The sequence below is a fragment of the Argiope bruennichi genome, chromosome 1 (genome assembly GCF_947563725.1).
Source record: "Argiope bruennichi chromosome 1, qqArgBrue1.1, whole genome shotgun sequence".
NCBI classification, from domain to species: domain Eukaryota; kingdom Metazoa; phylum Arthropoda; class Arachnida; order Araneae; family Araneidae; genus Argiope; species Argiope bruennichi.
This window is the reverse complement of record NC_079151.1, coordinates 95,011,899-95,033,488: the sequence shown is the minus strand read 5'-3', so window position 1 is coordinate 95,033,488 and position 21,590 is coordinate 95,011,899. Positions and strand designations below refer to the sequence as shown.

At 25.1% G+C, this 21,590-nt stretch overlaps 2 protein-coding genes across 4 annotated transcripts in view; one reads left to right on the top strand and one right to left on the bottom strand.

The window, feature by feature from the left end:
* Positions 1–1,716: 1,716 nt before the first annotated feature.
* Positions 1,717–13,289, top strand: LOC129966422 (L-gulonolactone oxidase-like). Its single transcript, XM_056080847.1, has 12 exons — positions 1,717–1,889; positions 5,073–5,174; positions 5,271–5,396; positions 5,476–5,570; positions 6,282–6,372; positions 7,568–7,753; positions 8,731–8,838; positions 9,997–10,091; positions 10,184–10,333; positions 10,469–10,633; positions 11,733–11,823; positions 13,021–13,289. The coding sequence occupies exons 1-12, from the start codon at positions 1,815–1,817 to the stop codon at positions 13,147–13,149; spliced, it is 1,413 nt and encodes a 470-aa protein (XP_055936822.1). The 5' UTR covers positions 1,717–1,814; the 3' UTR covers positions 13,150–13,289.
* A 1,236-nt stretch (positions 13,290–14,525) lies between these two features.
* The window catches only part of LOC129970895 (lethal(2) giant larvae protein homolog 1-like), a 33,872-nt gene continuing 26,807 nt past the window's right edge, over positions 14,526–21,590 (bottom strand). For 2 of the 3 annotated variants that reach the window (XM_056084496.1, XM_056084497.1), the window contains exons 21-26: positions 21,423–21,543; positions 20,960–21,169; positions 20,744–20,833; positions 19,596–19,651; positions 18,528–18,601; positions 14,526–17,286 (exon numbers count right to left, since the gene is read on the bottom strand). In XM_056084496.1, the coding sequence (XP_055940471.1) occupies positions 17,185–17,286; positions 18,528–18,601; positions 19,596–19,651; positions 20,744–20,833; positions 20,960–21,169; positions 21,423–21,543 (653 nt within the window). In that variant the 3' untranslated portion in view covers positions 14,526–17,184. Of the gene's footprint in view, positions 17,287–17,376; positions 17,401–18,527; positions 18,602–19,595; positions 19,652–20,743; positions 20,834–20,959; positions 21,170–21,422; positions 21,544–21,590 lie in introns of all 3 variants that reach the window. The other variant, XM_056084498.1, reaches the window with a different exon arrangement.

Here is a 21,590-nt window from a genome sequence, read left to right as displayed (position 1 = left end):
TAAAAGACACTTTATAGACGTCTAAATGTTGATTGCTCAATGTAAAAATATTACAAGTAAAGATTAAAGATTTAAAAGAAAAATAAGTGACTGTAAAGGCAATTTTAATCCTTCATAAATCCTAAAAATTTTAATCATTTAATTCTTCATCAAGTATTTTGAAGTGTGTGTGTATGTATATATATATATAATATACGCCAACCATCCAATGGGAATATTTGTGCATACAGTTCTTAGCAGATATTAAGACAAAATCTCTCTGTTTATATTTATGCTGAGCAGCTACTCGTATATAGATAATATCACTCGACGATCGAAGTTTAAATGCTGCAGAACTTTCCTTTCCCGTACAGTATTCCTAGAAACATCTAACTTTTGTAACCATGCAACGCCTTTTTACTTATTCTATTATTACTAATAATTTATTTAATTAGTATGCACTGGGGAAGACACATGAAATTATTTGCTTTATAAATTTCAGTGTTCTGACTTCTATCATTTCGGGTTAACAAAATAGTCTTGTATCAAAGTAACCAGAATTATAAGCAGATTACTAATCAACATGTAGCTGCGACGATCTCAGTGGTTAACAGAGATTTTAAATTGTTCATAGTCATTTGAAACAAAACTCTCATTTGCATGAATTCATCATCATTTTGGAAAACAACAGTTAATCAGGCTAATTTACCCAGTTGCATCACGAAAAAAAATACATAACAGCAATTTTTCTGATTCAAGTTGTTGAGTTGGATATCCAAAGCAGGCTTCTAGTTTGCATCCTGATATGTTGCCGGGTATGGGAAAAAGAGAGGTTTAAGAAAGTTGAAACATCGTTTTTCAGGTTTTAATACTGGTCAATTGCTTCGCTGTAGTTTTGTACGTTTCAAAAATTGTAATATTTTTCGGTGATAAACATAATTTCTTTTGGAAATTAGAAGTATCGGATCGGAATTGTTATGAATAGAACATAATGACACTTTTTGTGCTCCTATCTGAGAAAAAAGTATTGCGATTTTTTTTTACTAATATGTTCAATACTCTGCATGAATATCATGCCTCGTAACCAAGAGCAGATACAGGTCAACATTTTAAAGTGGTAGGATCATGTCAAGAGTATTGAATATGTGATCCACAAAAATGATGGATTATAAAAATAAACCAATTTATTTATTTCTTTGGTTGAACAGGTTTCGATCAAAGTTTTTGTTGTATCAAACAATCATGTATAACTCACCGATCAATTGCTCGAATTGCAATCAATAACTTTACAATGATTGCATTCGAGAATTCCTTTCAGATTATAACATATTGTCTAAAGTTTAGGAGGTTATGATTCCTTAGCCCCCCCCCATATCTGCCTTTGATCGTAGCAACCTAGTAGAGTATATTTTGCTTCTTAGAGCAGGTAGTGATTTTTGAGTGTGGATCCAGTGTTTGATTCAATACTGGATCCTCGTTCGCACAATCACAAATGTTTTATCTCAGCAAATGATTGCATTCATTTGCTACAGTGACAAACAGGTGTCAAAATACTTGAGTGAACAGGTTTTAATACTTGAGTGAATTCATAAGGACCATAAACAATTTATATCATTTGATTTTAATTAAAAGAGGGTTTTTCTTATTTCTTTTAAATAAATAAAGTTAATTCACGTATTAAAAGAAAATGAAGCGGTGAAATATCATTCAGTAACTGCAACCCGTTATGAAGCTTGACAAATGCACATGTTTTGAAGCTTCAAGGAGAACAGCTTAATTTATTTTCAGATCACAGTATAGTATTTTTCGAAAATTTTTATTATTTGAATCAGAGCATGTCTGAAATTGATCATTCGTTGCGGCCATCTTCACTAAATATCATCTACAATTCCAAATATTCGAACATTATGGTAACGTCCTATAAATGTTGTTTTCATCACTTTTTTTGTTATTATTGTGGAAAACTGTAATTTAGAAAATTGTTATTGTTATTTTTATGTAATAATGAACAGATATACGCTTTTATTTTGTAATTATGCACCAAAATGCTTGTTTAAAATTTCTTTTTTAGTCTTAAGCATCTAATCTCCGTATTTTTCGATGTGGAATAATTTAGACAATTAACCTATTTGATTTTAAAAATTTTAAGTTCTTTTTGTTATTATTTATATGAGAATAACCTTACTACGTAATTTATATTTGTGTTACGTAATAATCTATTTTAAATAGATCTTAGCCCATGGTAACTTAACATTTTAATATATGATATTTTTGCATTTTTTGAAAAAATTACATTTAAATTTATCGGGTAGAAAAGCTGTGAAACAAGTGAATAAGTTAATACAGAAAGGCTGATATTTTAATACTAATTGAAAAACCAATTACATTCATCTCTTTGCAATATGCCTCAAATTTTTATGAAAATATTCCATTTTATATGCTTATTTCATATTATAAACTACTAATCAAGCTTTGTGCAGATTATATAAAAGTTGTTTGGTGCACCTTACTTTTTATAAAATCGTTACAAATTTTTTTGTATCGGAATAAAATATTTTATTGTTAATTTAAATTCTTGTTCTATTTATATTAAAAGTAAAATAAATGTTCCTATTTAAAATTATTTCTGTTAATTTATGCTACGAAATAAAACAAGTCCTTTAGGATGTCAGACAATATATATCGATATACTATAAGTTTATGTTCATAATATTAATATTTTTATCCAACTAATGTGCATATTGATTTTCTCATGTAATACAAATGAAATCTGTTGCCCCATTTTAATGTTGGAATTAATTGCACATAAATTCCTCTTATTCTATTAATTTTTAAGTGTTTCAAAATTTACTATACTTGATTTATTAGTTATTTGATATATTTTATTGGATATAACTTATTACTATTTGGCTTCCTTTTTAAAGTGTTCTTCCTTCAGAGGGTGAGCTAATGTTCTAAAACCAAACAGTTCGGCTGGCTCTCCTGGGTGATAAATGAATGTACATTTTACATGTGGGAAAAAAAAATCCAGCAAGACATTAAAAAAATGTGTAATTGGATATTAAACGCTGCAGACATTTAAATTTTTCTTGATATTATGTAACTTGATCTTACAATTAAGGTTTGTATCTAAACAAAACAGTTACAACTAGCATAACACACCTTAAATGTTTCTTTTAATTTGACATTTGAAATACTTTATTTAAAAAACTATGAATATTAAACTATACGAGAGATAAAATATTGGATGAAATTAAACATCAACTAGTAGGTCACCAAAAAAGGCAAATATATGAGAAAGATATTTAAGTAGCATATATAACTTTAGATATATATTGCATATTAGCATAACCTAAAAGTACACACAGTATCTCTTTGCCTCATCCTTTCCCTTTTGTTTAGCAATTCTAATTTATAAAAGCTTACACCTTTTAGTTCTTATACATTCATGAGGGAACTGGAAAAAATAGAAGATTAGAACAGCAGAAATCAATGAAATGATATATCTCTTTTTTCACTAGTGGGTTGGGGTCAAACTCCCATTTAACATTATGCCTTGATAGAGAATCAAAGTAAAATTCTCGCATACTCTAGTAAAGCTGATGAAAAATCTTTTCCTGATAGTGAAGAAAGTAACAAATCTTTATATAAAATGTATTCTTAAATAATATGAATAAACCATTCTTGAAACATGTTAAAAAAATCATTTTGTTTTAAATGACGTATGATAAAAGTGCTTTTTGTGTATATATATAAAAATGAAAGGCAAAAGTTATTAATTTTCAAAATTATATGTTCAAGCTTTTTTATTTTTTCAAAAAAAAAAAAAATCAAGTATAAAATATAGATTTTTTTTATTCCTTCAATATTTCTATTTGGAAAAAATTATAACTTACTTTAAAAATGATAACTTTTATATCTATAGAACAGGGAAAAGGGAAATGAATATAGAAAGAGTATGGGGAAAAAAGGGACTACTGTCAAAGTTGTTTTTTTCTTCATAATAATAGCATTTGCGTCTTAAATAGAATATATTTGTATGAAAAAAAATAGCCATATACTCTGTGCCAATTTTATTTTTATGTAAATAACCAATAAGAAAAGAATAAGTGCCTGATAATTTAGGTTCAAAATGACCTCACGCATGTGTTAGTCAAATGGATACATGTGTTGAAAGGATATAAAAATTTTAAAACTATATGTAAACATGTTAAACAGAATAAATAAAACAATCTATTTAGCAATTTTCTTTTTTAAAAAACTTTTTAGTTTGGAACATTAAGGGAGTATAATTATAAATATTACTTTCTATGGAAATGGAAGTGAAATTTAAAAAAAAAGAATAAACTGTGTGATTTAATTTCTGCAGAGAAATATTCATACCAAGAGAGAAAAAGAATGCTTTAATCTGCAAGACTGATTATATTTAACCTCTGTTTAATTTATTAAAAATGATCTATAAATTTATTCCATATTTTTTTGTGAGGATGTGACATATGTAGTTCATAAGATACCTTATGACTCTTCATATTAATTATGTAGATTTATCTTAACCTTTTCAACCCAACTTTTGTATGATAAAAGTTTTAAATTCCATCTAATTCCATCATGATTCTTTCTATGATAATCCAAGTAAAATGGGATTTATTTACCCAATAAATTCTATTAGAAATAATAATCCCCAAGATGTATATGCACATTAGGGCTGAAAGATTTAATATGGTAAAAAAGTATCCTATTGCAAGATTTTTTTTTTCTAAGAAGATTTTTAACTTTTACTACATATTATTAAAAATAGATTATTTCTGTTAATGAAGATTTCTTGGTAGAGGACCAAATATATAATTACTTTTATTTTGTATATCTGTAATCAATCATTTTCTTTTATTCATAAGACTGAAGACCCTTCTAGCTTTATTATTTGTTGTTTTCTCTCTCTCTCTGCATATTAATGCTCAGTCATATTAGTAAAAGTTAATAACTAAATTATGCACTATTTGACTGTTTTGTTTTTTTTAACATTTTTAATACTTAAGAATGAGTTTACATTTTGTTGATATCATTATTATTAATTTTATTTATTTATTTTACAGAAAGCTGGTATTTCTAATGTACGGTTCAAAAATTGGTCTGAAACATTTGAATGTGTTCCTGAATTATTTTTTGCACCAAAAACTCAAGAAGAAATTGCTCAGGTATACATGTTGTTGCTATTGTTTGCTATTAAATATAATTGTGATGATTTCTATAACTTTTAAAGCTGCGATTTAATTTTATTTTTTATATTCCAGATATTAGAGCTTGCTCGAAATGAAAATAAAAAAGTGAGGGTAGTTGGTTGTAAGCATTCTCCATCTGATATTGCATGCACAAATGGATTTATGGTCAGCTTACAGAATTTTAATAAGTTAATTGAGGTATTAAGCTATTTTCTTTTACTGAACATTTACTTATTATCCATATAGTTGTATACTAATTTTTATTTATTTATTTTAGATTGATAAAAGACAAAAGAGAGCAAAGGTTCAAGCTGGAATGAAATTAAGTGATCTGAATGATATTCTGTATTCACATAATCTTGCACTATCAGTGTGAGTATTTTGTTATTGCATATTTATTCTGTTTTCTGTGTAAACAGTTGAAAATTTATCTGTGCCAGTCATAGCTTTTAAACAAGATTTTGTATCTTCTGTAAGTGTTGTAATTTCTAATGGCTCAATAAAAGAATTGAAATATTTTTTACAGGCAGAGGAAGTTCAGTAAATATAAAATCCTACCCTTTCTTTTTTAATTTCTACAAATATATATACTTTTTTTTTAATATGTAGTTAATATTTTAAAGTTATTTTTGAGGGATCTTATATAAATGCTTAATTGCATCAAATAAAAATATCTGATTCAATTCACTGATGTAACAAAGATAAAGAGTTTCTGTACCATGATAATTTTTTTAAAAAAATCTTTATGTTTCTATTTATTGACTTCTGTTTTTAAAAACATAAAAGAATTAAAATATTCAGTTTGCCAACAGGAGGATTTAGCTGCTATATATTCCTTCATGTACTGTATCCTATTCTTTTTTTACCTTTTTATATGTTTTAGTCCATTTATGTTTTGCTTCCAACTATTTTTCTGATAAACATAGGAATGTAAGACTTAGAAAGAAGAAGTAGGGAGCAAATATATATATATATATATATATATATATATCATAGTGGATATTTATTTTTTTTATTAAATACCATTGTATTATATATTTTTGATTTATAAGCTTTTATAATTAATGTTAAATTAATTTCCAGGCTGGGATCAGTTTCTGATATCACTATTGGTGGTGCTATTTGTGTGTGCACACATGGAACTGGTCTTGAGTATGGAACTATTTCATCCTATGTAAGATACAAATCTACAGTTTTTCTTATATTAATCCTTACAGATTTAAATATAATTGCATATATAATAAATGTTTCTGTATTAAGTTGCATGCACTGAAATTGCCTTAAAGAATCAAAATTTGTATTTATAAAAGCATTTCTTTAATCAAAAGTTTTATATTTCCATTAGGTGATTTCTCCTTTTTCTTTACTTTGAAATTTAGACATTTTGGTATAAATTCAAGTAGTGATCAAAATGCTTGGCATTTATCACTTCTTTCATTCTTTTTCTTGCAAGCTTGAGAACATCATCTCAAAACAAGAATTTTGATTGTTAACGTTTAAAATATTTATAGCTATTCAGCATATTAAATAATATATATATATATTACTTTGCAAAGTTCTAATTTTAGCCATGATTATGTGTGTGTGTGTACGCGCATGTGCACGTGTGTTGTGTTCTAATAGAAAGATCTATTTATTCTCATAATATAAGTATTTTTTTTTTTTTTGCATGAAAAATTGAATTTAAATTAATATTGCACATATAATCGCTATTTAACTTATTAACAGATATAGTTTTAATACATCAAAAAGTTATGTTAATGTATCATTTGCATTGTTTTAGATAATATTGAACCTACTGTGTAGGTAAAAATTTAAAATTAGTCATCCAAGATTGATGAAAAATGTGACTATTTCAAATATGCAAAAATTGTTGCAACACTTCGATAAATACTATTAAAATTTATACGTTAATAGTGAATTTATGTTAATAATGATTATTGCATGTGAAAAGTGATATATATAATTTAATACAGTCATTTTATCATATTTTAATATTCCTTTTATTTCTAAATTTGTGTAAGCATCCTGGTTAGTAATCTGGAACTCAGCAGAATTTTTAGATTGAAAAGTTTCAAATGACCTTCTAATATCTTGAAGCTTCAGCTAATGATTTTATTTCTTGTAGAAAGATATCCATTAGCATTCTTTTTTATCTTGCCAAAACACTAATTGAAAGTTTTGATGTTTTTATCCTTTCTTTGGATATTAATACAAGTATATAAATATAGTAAATTTTCTAAGAAAAAAACATTAAAATATTGTAACACTGTTTTTAGTGCCACTTTATCATTAGAGTAGTTATTATTGTAATTTGTGCTTTTCCCTTTTTTTAAAAATTTATTTAATATGTTGTTACATTTTTTTAGGTGACTGAGATGGAAATAATGTTATCTAATAATACAATTTTAAATGTGTCACCAGAAAAAGACCTAGATACATTTCAAGCTGCTCTCTGTAGCCTTGGTTCATTTGGAATCATTTTAACTGTTACAATACAGTGTGAATATGGTTTCAATTTGCAAATGAGGCAATATGGTTTGCCTCTAAAAGATGTAAGATACTTTTTGTGCCCTTGTTTACAAATGTCTATTGAAAATATGGAATTAATGTCATTCCTTTTATTTGAAATATTGTTTTGAATGCTTATATATAGGATGATTTTAAAAGTATCCAATAAATTCTAAGGATAAGTTGATTGTCCAAAACAATTTTATTTTATACAAGAGCATATGTGAAAATATCCAATGTGCAGAATGCAGTATATTGGACAATTCCATTCATCACTACATAATGATAGTTGGATTTAATTGTAACCATGCATTTAGTGCATAAAGAAGCTAATGGAAACATAAGGAGCAGTACTTTTTATCATGGAAGATTTTTCAAATACAGGTTATTGTTTTAATGAAAGTTGATCATGCATAATCTTGTTCAAAACTTTTGGCACAAAATATAAACAACTTATAATGAGACAGATATGAAATGCAATATCATGTATAAATAAATCATTAACCATATTAAAGGGATAAGTAAAATCTTCTGAAATTTCAGTTTAAAGGGGTTTATTTAAATTGATTGTGTGTTCATTTTATGCTTATTGCTTAAAAAAAAGAATAAATCATAATTTTTATTTCTTGTTTTTAGATGTGTTTTATCATTGTTAGAATATGATAGGCAAAATATCTTTTTGTCCTTCAAATGATATATTTTCAATGTCAATAATTTTTTTAGAATTTTTAATTTTAAGCCTTTAACTACCATGCATGTGCATCATATTTGAATTAAATTATCTCACCTCAAATTTATAAAATAACAATAAATCATTCTAAGGCATTATAATTCAATATAAAAAAAAATGCACAGAATCCACAAGTACCTCAAATGCTTTATGAATTCTTAATTGAATCAGCAACCCAACCAGTATAATTCAAGAAAAACTTATATGACAAATTAAACATCTATTTGATGTGAAGAAAATAATTTCTTATATTTTGATCTTAAAAATATTAATAGTTTATTTATTTTTTAGGTTATTGAAAATCTGGAAATACATTTATCTGGATCTGATCATTTTAGATTTATGTGGTTTCCATATACTGATAATGTTGTTGTGTCACATGCAACCAGAACAGAAATGGTATGAAAAATTGTTCTTACTACTCATTCTTACTTTTTAGGAGAAATCTAAATATTAATTAAATGGTAACAATATAATTTGCCCTTCCCCTTGTAAATAATTGTTTTTAAAAACTTGCTGGTGTAATTTATATTTATTTGTTTATTTATTTTTCTCTTACTTTTTATGAACTAATTTTTACCTAAGTCATTAATGATACTGTTATAGTTAAGTGTTATCATCTATTTAATTCTTGAACCTTATTTGTATCTGTTACTTCATAACAGCTTCAATTTTAATATTTAATGTATAAAATTACTCTTATATTTATGCTAAATGTCTTTTAAAATTTGGATAATACTTTTTAACGGGAGTATATTGTAAAATTACATACTTTAAACTAAATAGGGAAAAATTAAAACAAATTAAGTTTGATGAATTTGTTGTATTTTGACAAAGTTGAGATTTATTCTGCTTTAAAATATACAGGCTTCAATTGATATTTATTGTATTATTTTAAAAGCATCATTATATATCTAATAAGATATCTTTACTTGCAATATGTTTTCATAAAACTTTTAACCAGATTTTAGTTTCAATTATTACTCCAGATAGAAATTTGAAAAATATCAAACTCTTTTATCTGATTTAAAAATTTACTATTGATTTCCTCTGTTGAAAGAAATAGATATCTCAACTCCTATTAGTAACAAAGACAATTTTGCTGAATTCTTTATATCACAGAAGTTGCTAAATTTCTTTATATAGACAAACATTCTAATATTTCAAATAAGGGGAATAATTCATTGCATGTATGGTCGAAAACAATTCATACAAGTTCCATAATATATAATAAGGTTGTGCTAAATATTTATGAAATTGATATATTTACTGTACATTAATTATTAATTTTAGTTTTTAAACAAAATTTAGTTTTAAATACTAATAATTGAAATTTTGTTTAATAAAAGTGTATTTTTAAATATATATTTAATTTCATGCAACTTTTTTATAACCCTGATACAAGTAATCCATTCATTTATGATGCTGCCACCCTTAACATCCTATATACTTTCAATTTAAATTTTCTTTTAATATTATGTTGAACAGTGCCTTAAACTACAGAAGAATTCTTTGATTTCACTTGCACTGAAATTAATTGAATTAAATTGCATTTAGTTAGCAACAAAAGAAACATGGCTGACAAAACTTTGGAAGATTTTTTGGGATTATGGTGTTGGATATCATGCTCTTGAATTCTGTTACTACATTAGGTAAAAATTCTTTTTTTATTACTGTTTTGTAGTTCTTTTTTACATAGTGAATAACTTTTCAAATATCTTTACACAATGTTTTATTTTTGCAGTACATTTGTTCCACATTGGGTGCCGCATATCAATAAATTATTCTATTATCTGTCATTTTCTGCATCCAGTTCAAAAATAGACAGAAGTTATAAAATCTTCAATTTTGAATGTCTTTTCAAACAATATGTAAATGAATGGGCTATACCAATGTAAGTTATTTGTTTGCTTTATTTATTTTCTATTGTGATACAGTAATTTTTAACAAATATCTGAAATGAATTACTTCCCATATGTATAGTTACTTTATTTTGTCTAATCTAATATTTTTTTTAAAAAAATAATAGTGAGAAGACAGGAGTTGTCTTGTGGCAACTTAAAGAATGGATTGAATCAACACCAGATGTTTATGTTCATTTCCCAGTTGAAGTCAGGTTTACAAAAGCAGACAATATCCTCATAAGCCCTGCATTTGGACGAGATACTTGTTACATAAATATAATTATGTATAGGTAAATATTTTTATGGTTTATAAAATACTTATTTTTCATCAAATAGTAAATTCAGTCATATTATGTCTTTAATTTTCGATTTTTATAGTAATTGCAGTTATTTCCATCAAAAACTTTTAGTATATGCTTGATAGTGATTGTAAAATCCATCTATTATAATTTAATTTGCAGAAAATTATTCATTTATCCCTGGAGCTGAATCGAAAGTAACATATTATTTGATTGATAAGATCTGTATTATATTACTATCTATATATTTAGAATAATTAGGAAGATTTTAAAAAATCAATCTTTCAGCCATAACTACTGGCAAGATTTTGACACCCCCCCCCCTCCCCATGTGAAAACTCATAGATACATCATCAGTGTTGTCCATATATCCCCTGCCCTCCATATTTCAAAATAAAACTTGGGCAGAACTCCTGACCTCAAGAACTGCATCCTTTTCATCAATTTTATTACTATTATTTTCACCATTTTAAGCATATTTAGAGTATCATAATGTTATTTCATAATCCTATTACATTTTATTATCTATTACTATAAGTACTGTAATTATATTATATATTACCTTACTATATTTTGGTCTTAGTTTTAAGATGTAGTGCATCCAAATTGGTTGACAAAATGAAATTAATACTATTCATATGATCTTGCAAACGTTTGGTTGCTGAAAATGACTGATGATTACTGAAAAAAAAAAAAAAAAAAAAAAAAAAAAAAACCCTTTTTATAATATAAACCAACAAAAATGCATCTTCTTGGATTTTACAGACTTAAAATTATTTTCTTTTGAATATATTATTTGTCTAGTTTAAGTTTATAATGCCAGAGTCATTAAAAATGTAACTAGCTTGTTTTCATTGTCTTTTATGTATATTTAGTTAAATTAATGGGCATTAATTATAATTAATTTCTTGCTTTCCTTTCCTATTATATTATAAAATAAGCAAAAAAAATATATACTGTGTTCGAGAATTTAAAAAACAAAATTAACATTGATTCTGTGATATTCCATAAATTCCAATCTGTTTATAACTCTGTAACTTATATCAGTTTATAACTTTTATGAAAGATCTGATATTTTTTTCTTTTGTAGACCATATGGCAAAGAGGTCCCATATAAAAGGTACTGGGAAGCATATGAACATATAATGATGGAAGCTGGAGGTCGCCCACATTGGGCTAAGGTAAATGCTTACAATATTTATGTATACATATTTTGTTTTCACTGCAAAAAAATTAATCATTTAATGGTAATATGCAATCCTAGTGTTGCAATTAAAAATTGTATATCTTCATTAATTTGCAGATGTATTAATCAAAGAAGAAATACATTTTAAAATTCTAATTTGTAATTTTTCTTACTTCAACATAATTACTGCAATTTTAATATGTACAAGGATTTTAAAAATGTTAAATAATGTACTTAAACAGGAATCAACAATAAGTTTGAAAAAAATGAGAGAATTATACTTGCATTCAAAATTAAGAGAATTAATTTCTCAATAATCACCAAAACTACTAAATTGTACATGCATTTTCAAAAAACACTGTAAGACTTGTTTTTTTTTTAATGTGAGTCTCCTTTTTTTTTATTAAAATGTTATTTACTTATACTAAAAAAGTGATTAATTGCACCTTTTTTCTAAAAACTTGATTTTAATTTGCTCATATGCATGTAAAAATTTTTTTTTTTTTTCCCACTATTAACAGTAAGTGTTAGGAATCTATTAAAACCCTACCAAACCAAAAAAAAAATCTTTAATTTATTTTCTAAGTTAGTGATATTTATTCTTTTTTAAAAGCTTTTAATGAGGAATATTTTTCACTTAAATAATGTGAAATACTTAGTTACATTTTTAGGCAACTATTTTTGTGCTTGTTTATTATATATATATATATATATATATATATATATATATATATATATAACATTCTCATACATCAAAGAATAAATAGACTTAATCTAATCATGCCTTGTGAATTCTCTAAAAAATTTTGTTTGAGAGTATGACAAAATGGCCTAAGATGGATGGTATTGCAAAGTCATTATACTAGTTGCACACACATACAAAAAGTGGCTAAAACGAATGTCAAATTGAACTTTCTAATCTTGAAAAAATGTATCAAACTTTTCAAAAAAATATCATACAATCTCTACAAAGAGTAATCATGTACAAAAAGATAATTTTTTCAATTTTTTTTATTGCTTATATAATCTGCCTCCCCCCTCTTAGAAAATTAACACTCTTTCCTTTCAAAAATTATGTCTGAGTCTTGCATTAATAGAAAAGTAATAATCTTCATCTGTTTGCAACAATGTCATACAAATTTTTGATTTAAAAGGTTACTTATAATTATTTGTATTTTTTTCTATTTTACAGGCTCATTCTGTAACAGCACAAACATTTAGGCATATGTATCCATTTTTTGGGAAGTGGTGCTCTATAAGGCAAAGACTGGATCCTATAAATATGTTTATGAATTCTTACATGGAGCGTATTTTTTCTTAAGTATCAAAAACAATGCATAATTAAAGAAACATATTTTTGTATGCTTTTATTGGCAGCTGATTTTATTGAGTATTTTTTTTTAAGTTAATTTATGTAATTTGCATGTAAATGTTACTCAGTAAAATGAATATCTATCAATATTTGATATATTTATCTCAATTTTTTTCCATATCACTGAGAAGATGTATATTCTTCATTTGTGATATTTTAACCGTTATTTCTAGTGCTTCCAAGTTACCTTAATATCTGTATGCATATGTTAGTGAAGTAAAATAAACAACATTATTGACTTATGTTACAGAATCTATTTTAGTACAGTATCTATTTAATGGTGGAGTTAGTAGAGAATGGTTAGTGGTAACACATATTTCAAGTTATATTATTCAATATAAAATGTACGTCATGAATTATTTATTACAATTTACATAATATGCTAGTATGTTCCATCAAATTTGTAACTTTAACTGGTATAGAGATAATTCCAAACTATGTTTTCATAATCAAAGGGGATAGTTTTAGTGTAACATTGTATCAAAATATTTCTAAATAACTTTGTGGTACCAGAACCTTAATTATCAAGTAAACTGCACTCCAAAATATACTATCACTTATGAATAATTTTTAAAAGATTTAATTATGAGGTTTTTGGATCTAAAGTTTTACACAAAAAAGGGGAAACTTCCAATTGTGAATCTGGATTTTTTTTTTTTTTTTTTTTATCTAAGTAAAGCATTCGACTATTTAAAGAGATAGTAAACTATGAAATTTCCTTTTTAACATTTCATCTCCAAAATATATGCATAGATGCAATTAAAATAAGCATTCAATAGATTAAGTAACGACTTCAATATTATATCATATTTAAATGTCCTAGGTGTCTTAATTTTTCAGAAATCACATAAGATTCCAGCTACACATTAAAATAAAATTGGGTATGTTTTGAATTCTTTTAAATAGCTAAAATCAATTTAAAAAAACCAGGCAATATGTGCACATAAAAATGTTTCTAAAAATGTATTTTAAACACCTTAAAATTCTCACATTATAAAAAAAAAAGGATATATAAATGCTTAAAATTTTCATAATTAAAAAAAAGGGCTAATAGTTCCACTGTGCCCTTAATAATAGACTAATTTAAAACATAACTTGCAGAGGAGGGGGAATGCTGTAGAATTCAAATGTTTTAGCCAAAAATTATTCAATATAGTGGTATTTTTTTTTACATTTATAATATTATATTGTCATTTAAAGAATAATTTATATAAAAAATTTTATCAAACAGATAAAGAGTTAAATTTTTAGAAGTCTGCTTCACATAAAAGTAAAATGTAACTTTTATTTCACTGAATATTTCAATTGCATAGAAATTTACAAATCAATAAAAGTTTTGACATTTTTGTAAAAAAATTGCACGGTCTGTTTGCACTTCTAAAAGCTTTATACATTCTAAAGGAATACTCAAAGTTACATTTAAGCAGGACTGAAGTAAAAATTCAAAACATACTGAAATTCATTTGAAGTAGAAACTACAGAATAAGAAAATATATTACTTATGCAAAGTTACCATAAAATTAAAATATAAACACTGGTTTTATATCAATGTATAAAACATTACATTTCTTTTTATCAAATAGGCAAAACTATGAATCAACACTTACAGCAAAACATAAAAAGTTCAAATCACTATTAAAAAAAAAAAAAAAGAGTATTTACCTTGTCCAGATACAATCTCTGCATATAGCATCCACGAAATCAGTAATTTCCTTACTTAAATTATTATTATAATGATAGAAAATAAAATATTATTAAATCAAATCAATAGTCATACATGGCAAAACAAATATGTGTTAAAATTCCGGTTTCAAAGGGGTCATTTGATTGCCATTGATTTATTACAAAATACAATAGTTGCTAAAATCTACTATAATTTTGTTAAAAATAACTACTTTAACTAGGGTTTGTTAATTACTTTAATAATGTTGAAATATGTTGATTCTAATAAGATTAACTATTTCAAAGTGGAGGAGTATAATAGTTTTTCAAAGTGATTTCAGTGCTGATGCATTGGTAGTTAAATCATTAATAAAATAATGTCCTATATAAAAGATGTTAAATTACATTTATAATGTCCATAATCTAAATCAATTTTATCTTTGTTTTTCTGAAAAATGTCTCGTTTCTTCTTGCCTCTAGTTTAGAATGTAATAAGGATGGATTTTAAATAAAAATGATACTAAATATTAGCAAGATATTGGAATTAGCCCAATAAATATACTTAATTATTTTTTAAATAATAGTAAATTACATTGTTTCAAAATATTCAAGCAATGTTTTTATTTAATTAAAAACATAAAAATGAAGTATTTCAAATAGACAGCAATAATGTTCAAAAGTAATATTAATCTTATACAAAATTGTTACTATATGTAACAAATATAAAATATTATAAATTAATATAAGACAATCAGTTTATATCTGAAAACAGAAATATTGCTTTTAGAAATATTTTTTAGTTTTCAGAAAATAGAATAAATTAATGTAAGAAAAAATGCACTAGATGTAAATTGTATTTCAAATGAATCAAAACGCTATAGTTTCATTTCAATGTTCTAGCAACCAAATATAAAAAAGAAACAGATAATTTCAAAATAAAAGCCAAATGCAGTATTAATTTCAAATGGAAAATTATTTGGAAGAATATATATAAAGCAGAAAATAGCATAATCGGTGGATTAAGGGGAAAAAAATAAACACATTAATTTTGCAAATTTACATAAAGCACCAGTATTTATCACTCCACAGTGCAATTTCATCCATATATAAATTATTAAAAACATAAAATTATATATATAAATACTTAATATTAAAATCAGTCCTTTAAAAGTTTCATCACTTTTAGTATTTCATACACTCACAGAAATTAAAAATGCCAACATTTAAATAAATTGTTGAAAAGAATGCATAACATTTTTAATACTTTCAAAATATACAACACTGTAACAAAAACAGTATTAAAATCAGTCTTGAAATAAGTTTTTTAATTAGTCTTTGTGTCTCTAAAAAGTTAGATAACAAGATAAACTTAATTATTTTATATCACAATGCCAATAAGCCCTTTTATAAATAGAAAAATGTTAACTGCCTAGATTCAAGTGTATTTGAACCTATGTTAAAATTCAACAGCAGATGAAAAAAGTATAATTTAAATTGAAATGCAACATGACGTGTGTATGTTCTATGATAGCTAAATAAAGGATTCTACCTGCCAGCTGAAGGGAGCTGTTTTATATATATATATAATACACACACAATCAAACTGAGATTTATATAAAATGATAATGCATGATAAACATTAATAAAATAAACAGTATTCATTTATGAAAGTGAAAATATATATTTACAAAGCATTCATAATCTATTTTTAAATAAATAAAACTTAAATTATGATTTTTTAAAAACTCTGAAGTATCACTTTTAAATTTAAGGAAAATAAAGTAAATAACCAAAAATGCTTAAACTTTACATTTCATTCATATCTTATTATGCAATTACACATACACGCATATTAGAAATAGGATTCTTCAATATTAATGCACATGATAAATTATAAATGGAAAGCAATAAAAATACATAAAAATTTAATTAAAAATACAGTTTATATAAAGTGTATTTATGTATTAAAACATAAAAATTTAGTATTTTTTTTACAGAAATGGAAAGAAATGATATGCTAAAGAAAAATGGAAATTATTTTGAACACATTTTAAAGCAGATTACTTGTCATTTAATAAGAGTAGACTGACTGGAAAATAAATGCAGAAGAATATTCATTAAAAAGAGAATATTATACTACATTTTTCTCCTCAGACTAAAGTGTGGCAGCATAGAATGTAAAATATTTTTCCTATGCTCTACAAAGTTAGGAAAATGGAAGAGATTCCTTTAAAGCATGACTGAGATACTCCTCAAGCATTTGCAAATCTACACGAAGTACAAAAAACTCTCTTTCGGAGAATGACAAGAAATATTTGTGTTCTACAATAAACCAACATTAATTGATGGATGGCTGTTGTACATGAAATGGTCTTCTCCTGATGAGTTTAACTCCTCAATTATTGCAAGTGGTGCTCTTTGGATCTGCAGATGAATAAAAGAATAATTATTTAATAGTTGCACCAATGCTTACTGAATTGGATAATTATTAAATGAATACAAAGAAAATTTTACCATGCATATTCAGTTTTATTGCTCCTGAGCAAAGGCATGGAAAATAATAAGTGAAACAGAATTTTAATGATAAATGAAATGCAAAATACAACATATTTTTCAGAATTATAATGCTATAAAAAATGCCTACATATATGGATAACTATAATTTATAAGATCAAACACTAATTAAATCAAGCACATTTAAATATATTTTAATCAAATATAAGAATAAATTTCTCATTTTTCAAATGTCTTGAATTACTAATGACTTTGAAGACAGAATGGATTTTTTTCTTTCTTTCTATTAGGTGCTTTTATTTAGTTTTACTATATTTCATTTAAAGAAGTATTTGTGAAAATGTTTCTCTCTGAGAAAATATTCCTATAAATCTCATGCTTTATTAAGTTCTATGTAATTTTATTATAAATATGTTTTTCTCTTTCTTTTCTGATGTACAATTCCTAACTCAATTACTAGATGGCATTTAAAATTGATGTGTAGAAATTTGTTTATTCAAATAAAATATTCAATAAATAAAGAAAAATTAACATCAGAATAAAATTATAACTCAGGAGTGACATTAAAAAAAATGAACCTTTTCTTTATTTTACAAGAATATCTATATCAAATTAATCTAGCATTTAATTCTTTACTTGATCTCTAACGATATTTCACATTATAAATGTGTTATAGAATCAACAAGATAAAAACGAATACTGAAAATCAAATTTAAAATAATAAAGTGAAATTATATGAAGGTAATTTTACAGTGAAGTTTTTATCATACCTTAAGCAAAATGAAAATCATTACTTCACAGCAGAAATTTTTTAAGCATAAAAATGTTTCTTTACACATATCAACAATGTCTTTTTACTATTTAACTGTAAGTAAAATAATTAATGACTTTATAAAACTATATACTAGCAAATCATTTATTCATTTCCACTTTTAAGCAAATAATTCTTGTTCCTAAGTGTCATACTCTAACTCAAATTCTAACTTTTACATATATATATATATTCAAAATGTAGTATCTTATCTGTGAAATTTGAAATTGTAAAGTTATGTAAATTTTTATTTTGTCCATAAAAAATTAATAATTACATAGAAAAAAAATTCAATAAGAAAATATGAACTTCATATGCAAACAATAAAATTACTCTATACCTGCTGCAGAATATTGTCTCCAGATGAACGAGAGTCGCCATTTAACATTTCTGTATTTCTGCTCCTGGAGTCCTCTAAAAAGATGTAGTTGAATACATGAAATATTCGCTAACAAGAAGAAAAATAAAATGAACTAAATAAATGAAAAATGCTTTAACCTTCCAGCAGGCTTGCATATAGGAAAGATGCACTTCATTTTATATTTTTTTTACCATATAACATAATCAATAGCATTAACTTTCAGCTATTCCTTTAACTTTTTCCAATGAACTTTTAATCAAAGTTTGGAATTTGAGCTGTTAATAGTGCTCTTTAACTCCTTTCATAAGTTTTTGCTGAATTTTATTTAAATCAATTATGTAATTTCTTCAACAAACAATGAAGAAAAGCTACTTAAAAGGGAATATCTACAATTGCTGGCAAATGTTCTTTTGAAAGAATATGTTGAATTAAGCAAGTCAACCTCTTGACAAAGTGAATTAAAACTAAAAATATTTAAAAGAAAAGCAGAACTAGGTTTTAAAGAAATGAAAAAGGTGTTATCTGGTTAAAAAAAAGATTGAAATCCTGGCAAAATGGAGAGCACAATAGAATAACAAAATTCAGCTATCACATTTTCCAAAAATTTAAATATTTAGAACATTCTAAATAAATTTGCCCAGAATGCTACAGTGCAATGAAATGAATATGAAAAGGAATATTTGCTTTGTATTATCTTCAACAGTATTTTTTATTATTATTTCTATGCTGTTTCTACAACTGTGTATTGTAAATGATTTCATTTGCAATACTGGAAATTACATTTATTTTGTTTTCAGATCATTTAGTTAATTCTTTTATCATTTTACATTGTCTTTGTGTTTTATGATTATACTCTCCCCTTCCTTTTTAAATGAAAATTGTTTTAAATAATTTTATTAATTTTTAATCAATCACAACTTATTTTAATAGTGAACCTCTTAAAAATTTACATTTTTAACAGTGTATCTGAAAAATATATGTCACTTTCCATATTGGTATAGAGGAAATGCCTGCTAGTAGGTTAAACTAAATTAAATATATGCATACCTGTAATATCTGGCAAATTATTAGCTAGTCTTCTACTAGAAACAATTGATGAGCGCCTAAATTGAAGAGAGAAAGGAAGTTTTGTAAAAAAAAAAACCTGATATACCTGTATATCTAATATAGTAGAAGCTTGATTTCTGAACTAATTGCAAAATGTAATCAATATCTAATCTTTAATAAAGATTAAATTTTAAATTTGAAGCTTTCAAAAATTGTTTCTTCAAATTCTAATATAAAAAAGTCTAGTTGGTTTTATTTCCATTTGCACCATTCTTTTATCCCTTTGCATGCTCTTTGATGGATTATTTCAATGTTATTAGACCCTCAGCATCAATTTAAAATCAAAAGATTGATATACTGAGTCATATATAAAGGTTCAGTCTACAAATGGGTAATCTGCCAAAAAAATTTCATATTGTGAAGGCCAAAATTTTATTTTATAATGGTAATTGTAGAGCAAGCTGAAATTTCATAATGATTACTGCAACCGAAAATAATCCATTATGCTTCTGTAGTTAAAATTATTATTTTTTGTATTAATGTTTTATCTTATCTTTGATTTTTATTTTGTATATATATATATATATATATAGCAACAATTTTTTTTTTAATTCTTGAGCTTTTTAATTTATATTTTCAATTATGATCAAAACCTACTGTTGTATATATTATTGTCCTCTCTCTATATATCTCTTTTTCATAAGCACAACAATCTATTCGAATCCAATATTTTAAAAACCCTAAAGGCTTTTTTTTCTTCCGTTCTAGTCTTTTTTTTTTTTTTTTTTTTTTTCAAATTCTGAATCTAATCCCAAATTTGAACCTTTTTCTGAGAAATTTGGAGTTTATTTATTAAAGAAAAGAAAAATTGTAAGCACTATTCAATTTTCTAGTTACCAATTTTGTTACTAGTGACTTTAGTTACTAGTGATTTTTGGTTAGCAAAAGCCCAAATATTTAAAGTTTTACTGCAAGTACAAAATAATATAAAGAATGCATAATTATATTGATTACTATAAATAATTTTAATTAAATAAAATTCTTTTATTCTGACAGTAATACATATACCTACAGTTATATAATAAAGAATTATAACAACAAATTATAATTATATATAATAAAGAATTCGAACAAAGCAAACTCTCTACCTGGCCTCTTCAGCTTCATTTTCTATGTTGTTCAATTCATTCTGAATTTCTGGATCAGTAATATCTGCAAAGTTGCTGCGTGCCTCTGAACTAGAAAGATGCAATAATTTCAATTAGTAATATTCAAGGTATATGATAAGAAAAAAAATTACATTCAAGACACATGAGAGGGGGAAAAAAACTAGATACTACATATCCAAGAATATAAAATTGTACCTCCCAATTCCATTTTGAGATTCGTAGTTTTGCATTTGTAAGACAATATTATCTAAAGGCTTGAATGGCTCTCTGGCTCCCTCAGGAAGCTCAATTTTACATACAGCCTTCGTTGTAAATATGGTGGACAGTGATACAATTTCAAATTCAGAGAGAGAAGCAAGGTATACTATTAAACCATTATTTAAAAATGCTGTTTTTGGCAAAAATCTGCAAAGGTAAAAAAAATAAATATGAAAATTAAATTTGGTATCTAAATTTTAAGAATAAATAGTATACATTATTATATTTCAAAAGCATCTTTGCTAAAAAAATTTTAAGTAGCCACATTAATTTATAGTTTATTTTACTGTAATAAAGCGGTCATGGCTGCATACTAATTAATTTCTTTTTTCATTTTTATGAAGAAAAGAAAAATATAAAAGAATAAACAAAATAAATTACATACAAAATTGTATCTTACTCTATATCTTCTGATGAACAAAAATTGTAGGAAATGAATTTTTTCAGCTCAGGAATGTTATAAAGAGATATTCCATTAGAACGAGAAAGACATAAGACACAATTTTCACATGATTTTGAATCTAAAATGATAAATATTTTATTACTTTTTTTTAATTTGGAAAAATAA

Bases quoted from the DNA above. Each gene is read 5' to 3' on its own strand.
- LOC129966422 (XM_056080847.1), top strand. From the start codon at position 1,815: ATGTCTGAAATTGATCATTCGTTGCGGCCATCTTCACTAAATATCATC. The intron at 5,175-5,270 runs GTATACATGTTG...TTTATATTCCAG, and splicing joins CTCAAGAAGAAATTGCTCAG to ATATTAGAGCTTGCTCGAAA. The intron at 11,824-13,020 runs GTAAATGCTTAC...TCTATTTTACAG, and splicing joins GTCGCCCACATTGGGCTAAG to GCTCATTCTGTAACAGCACA.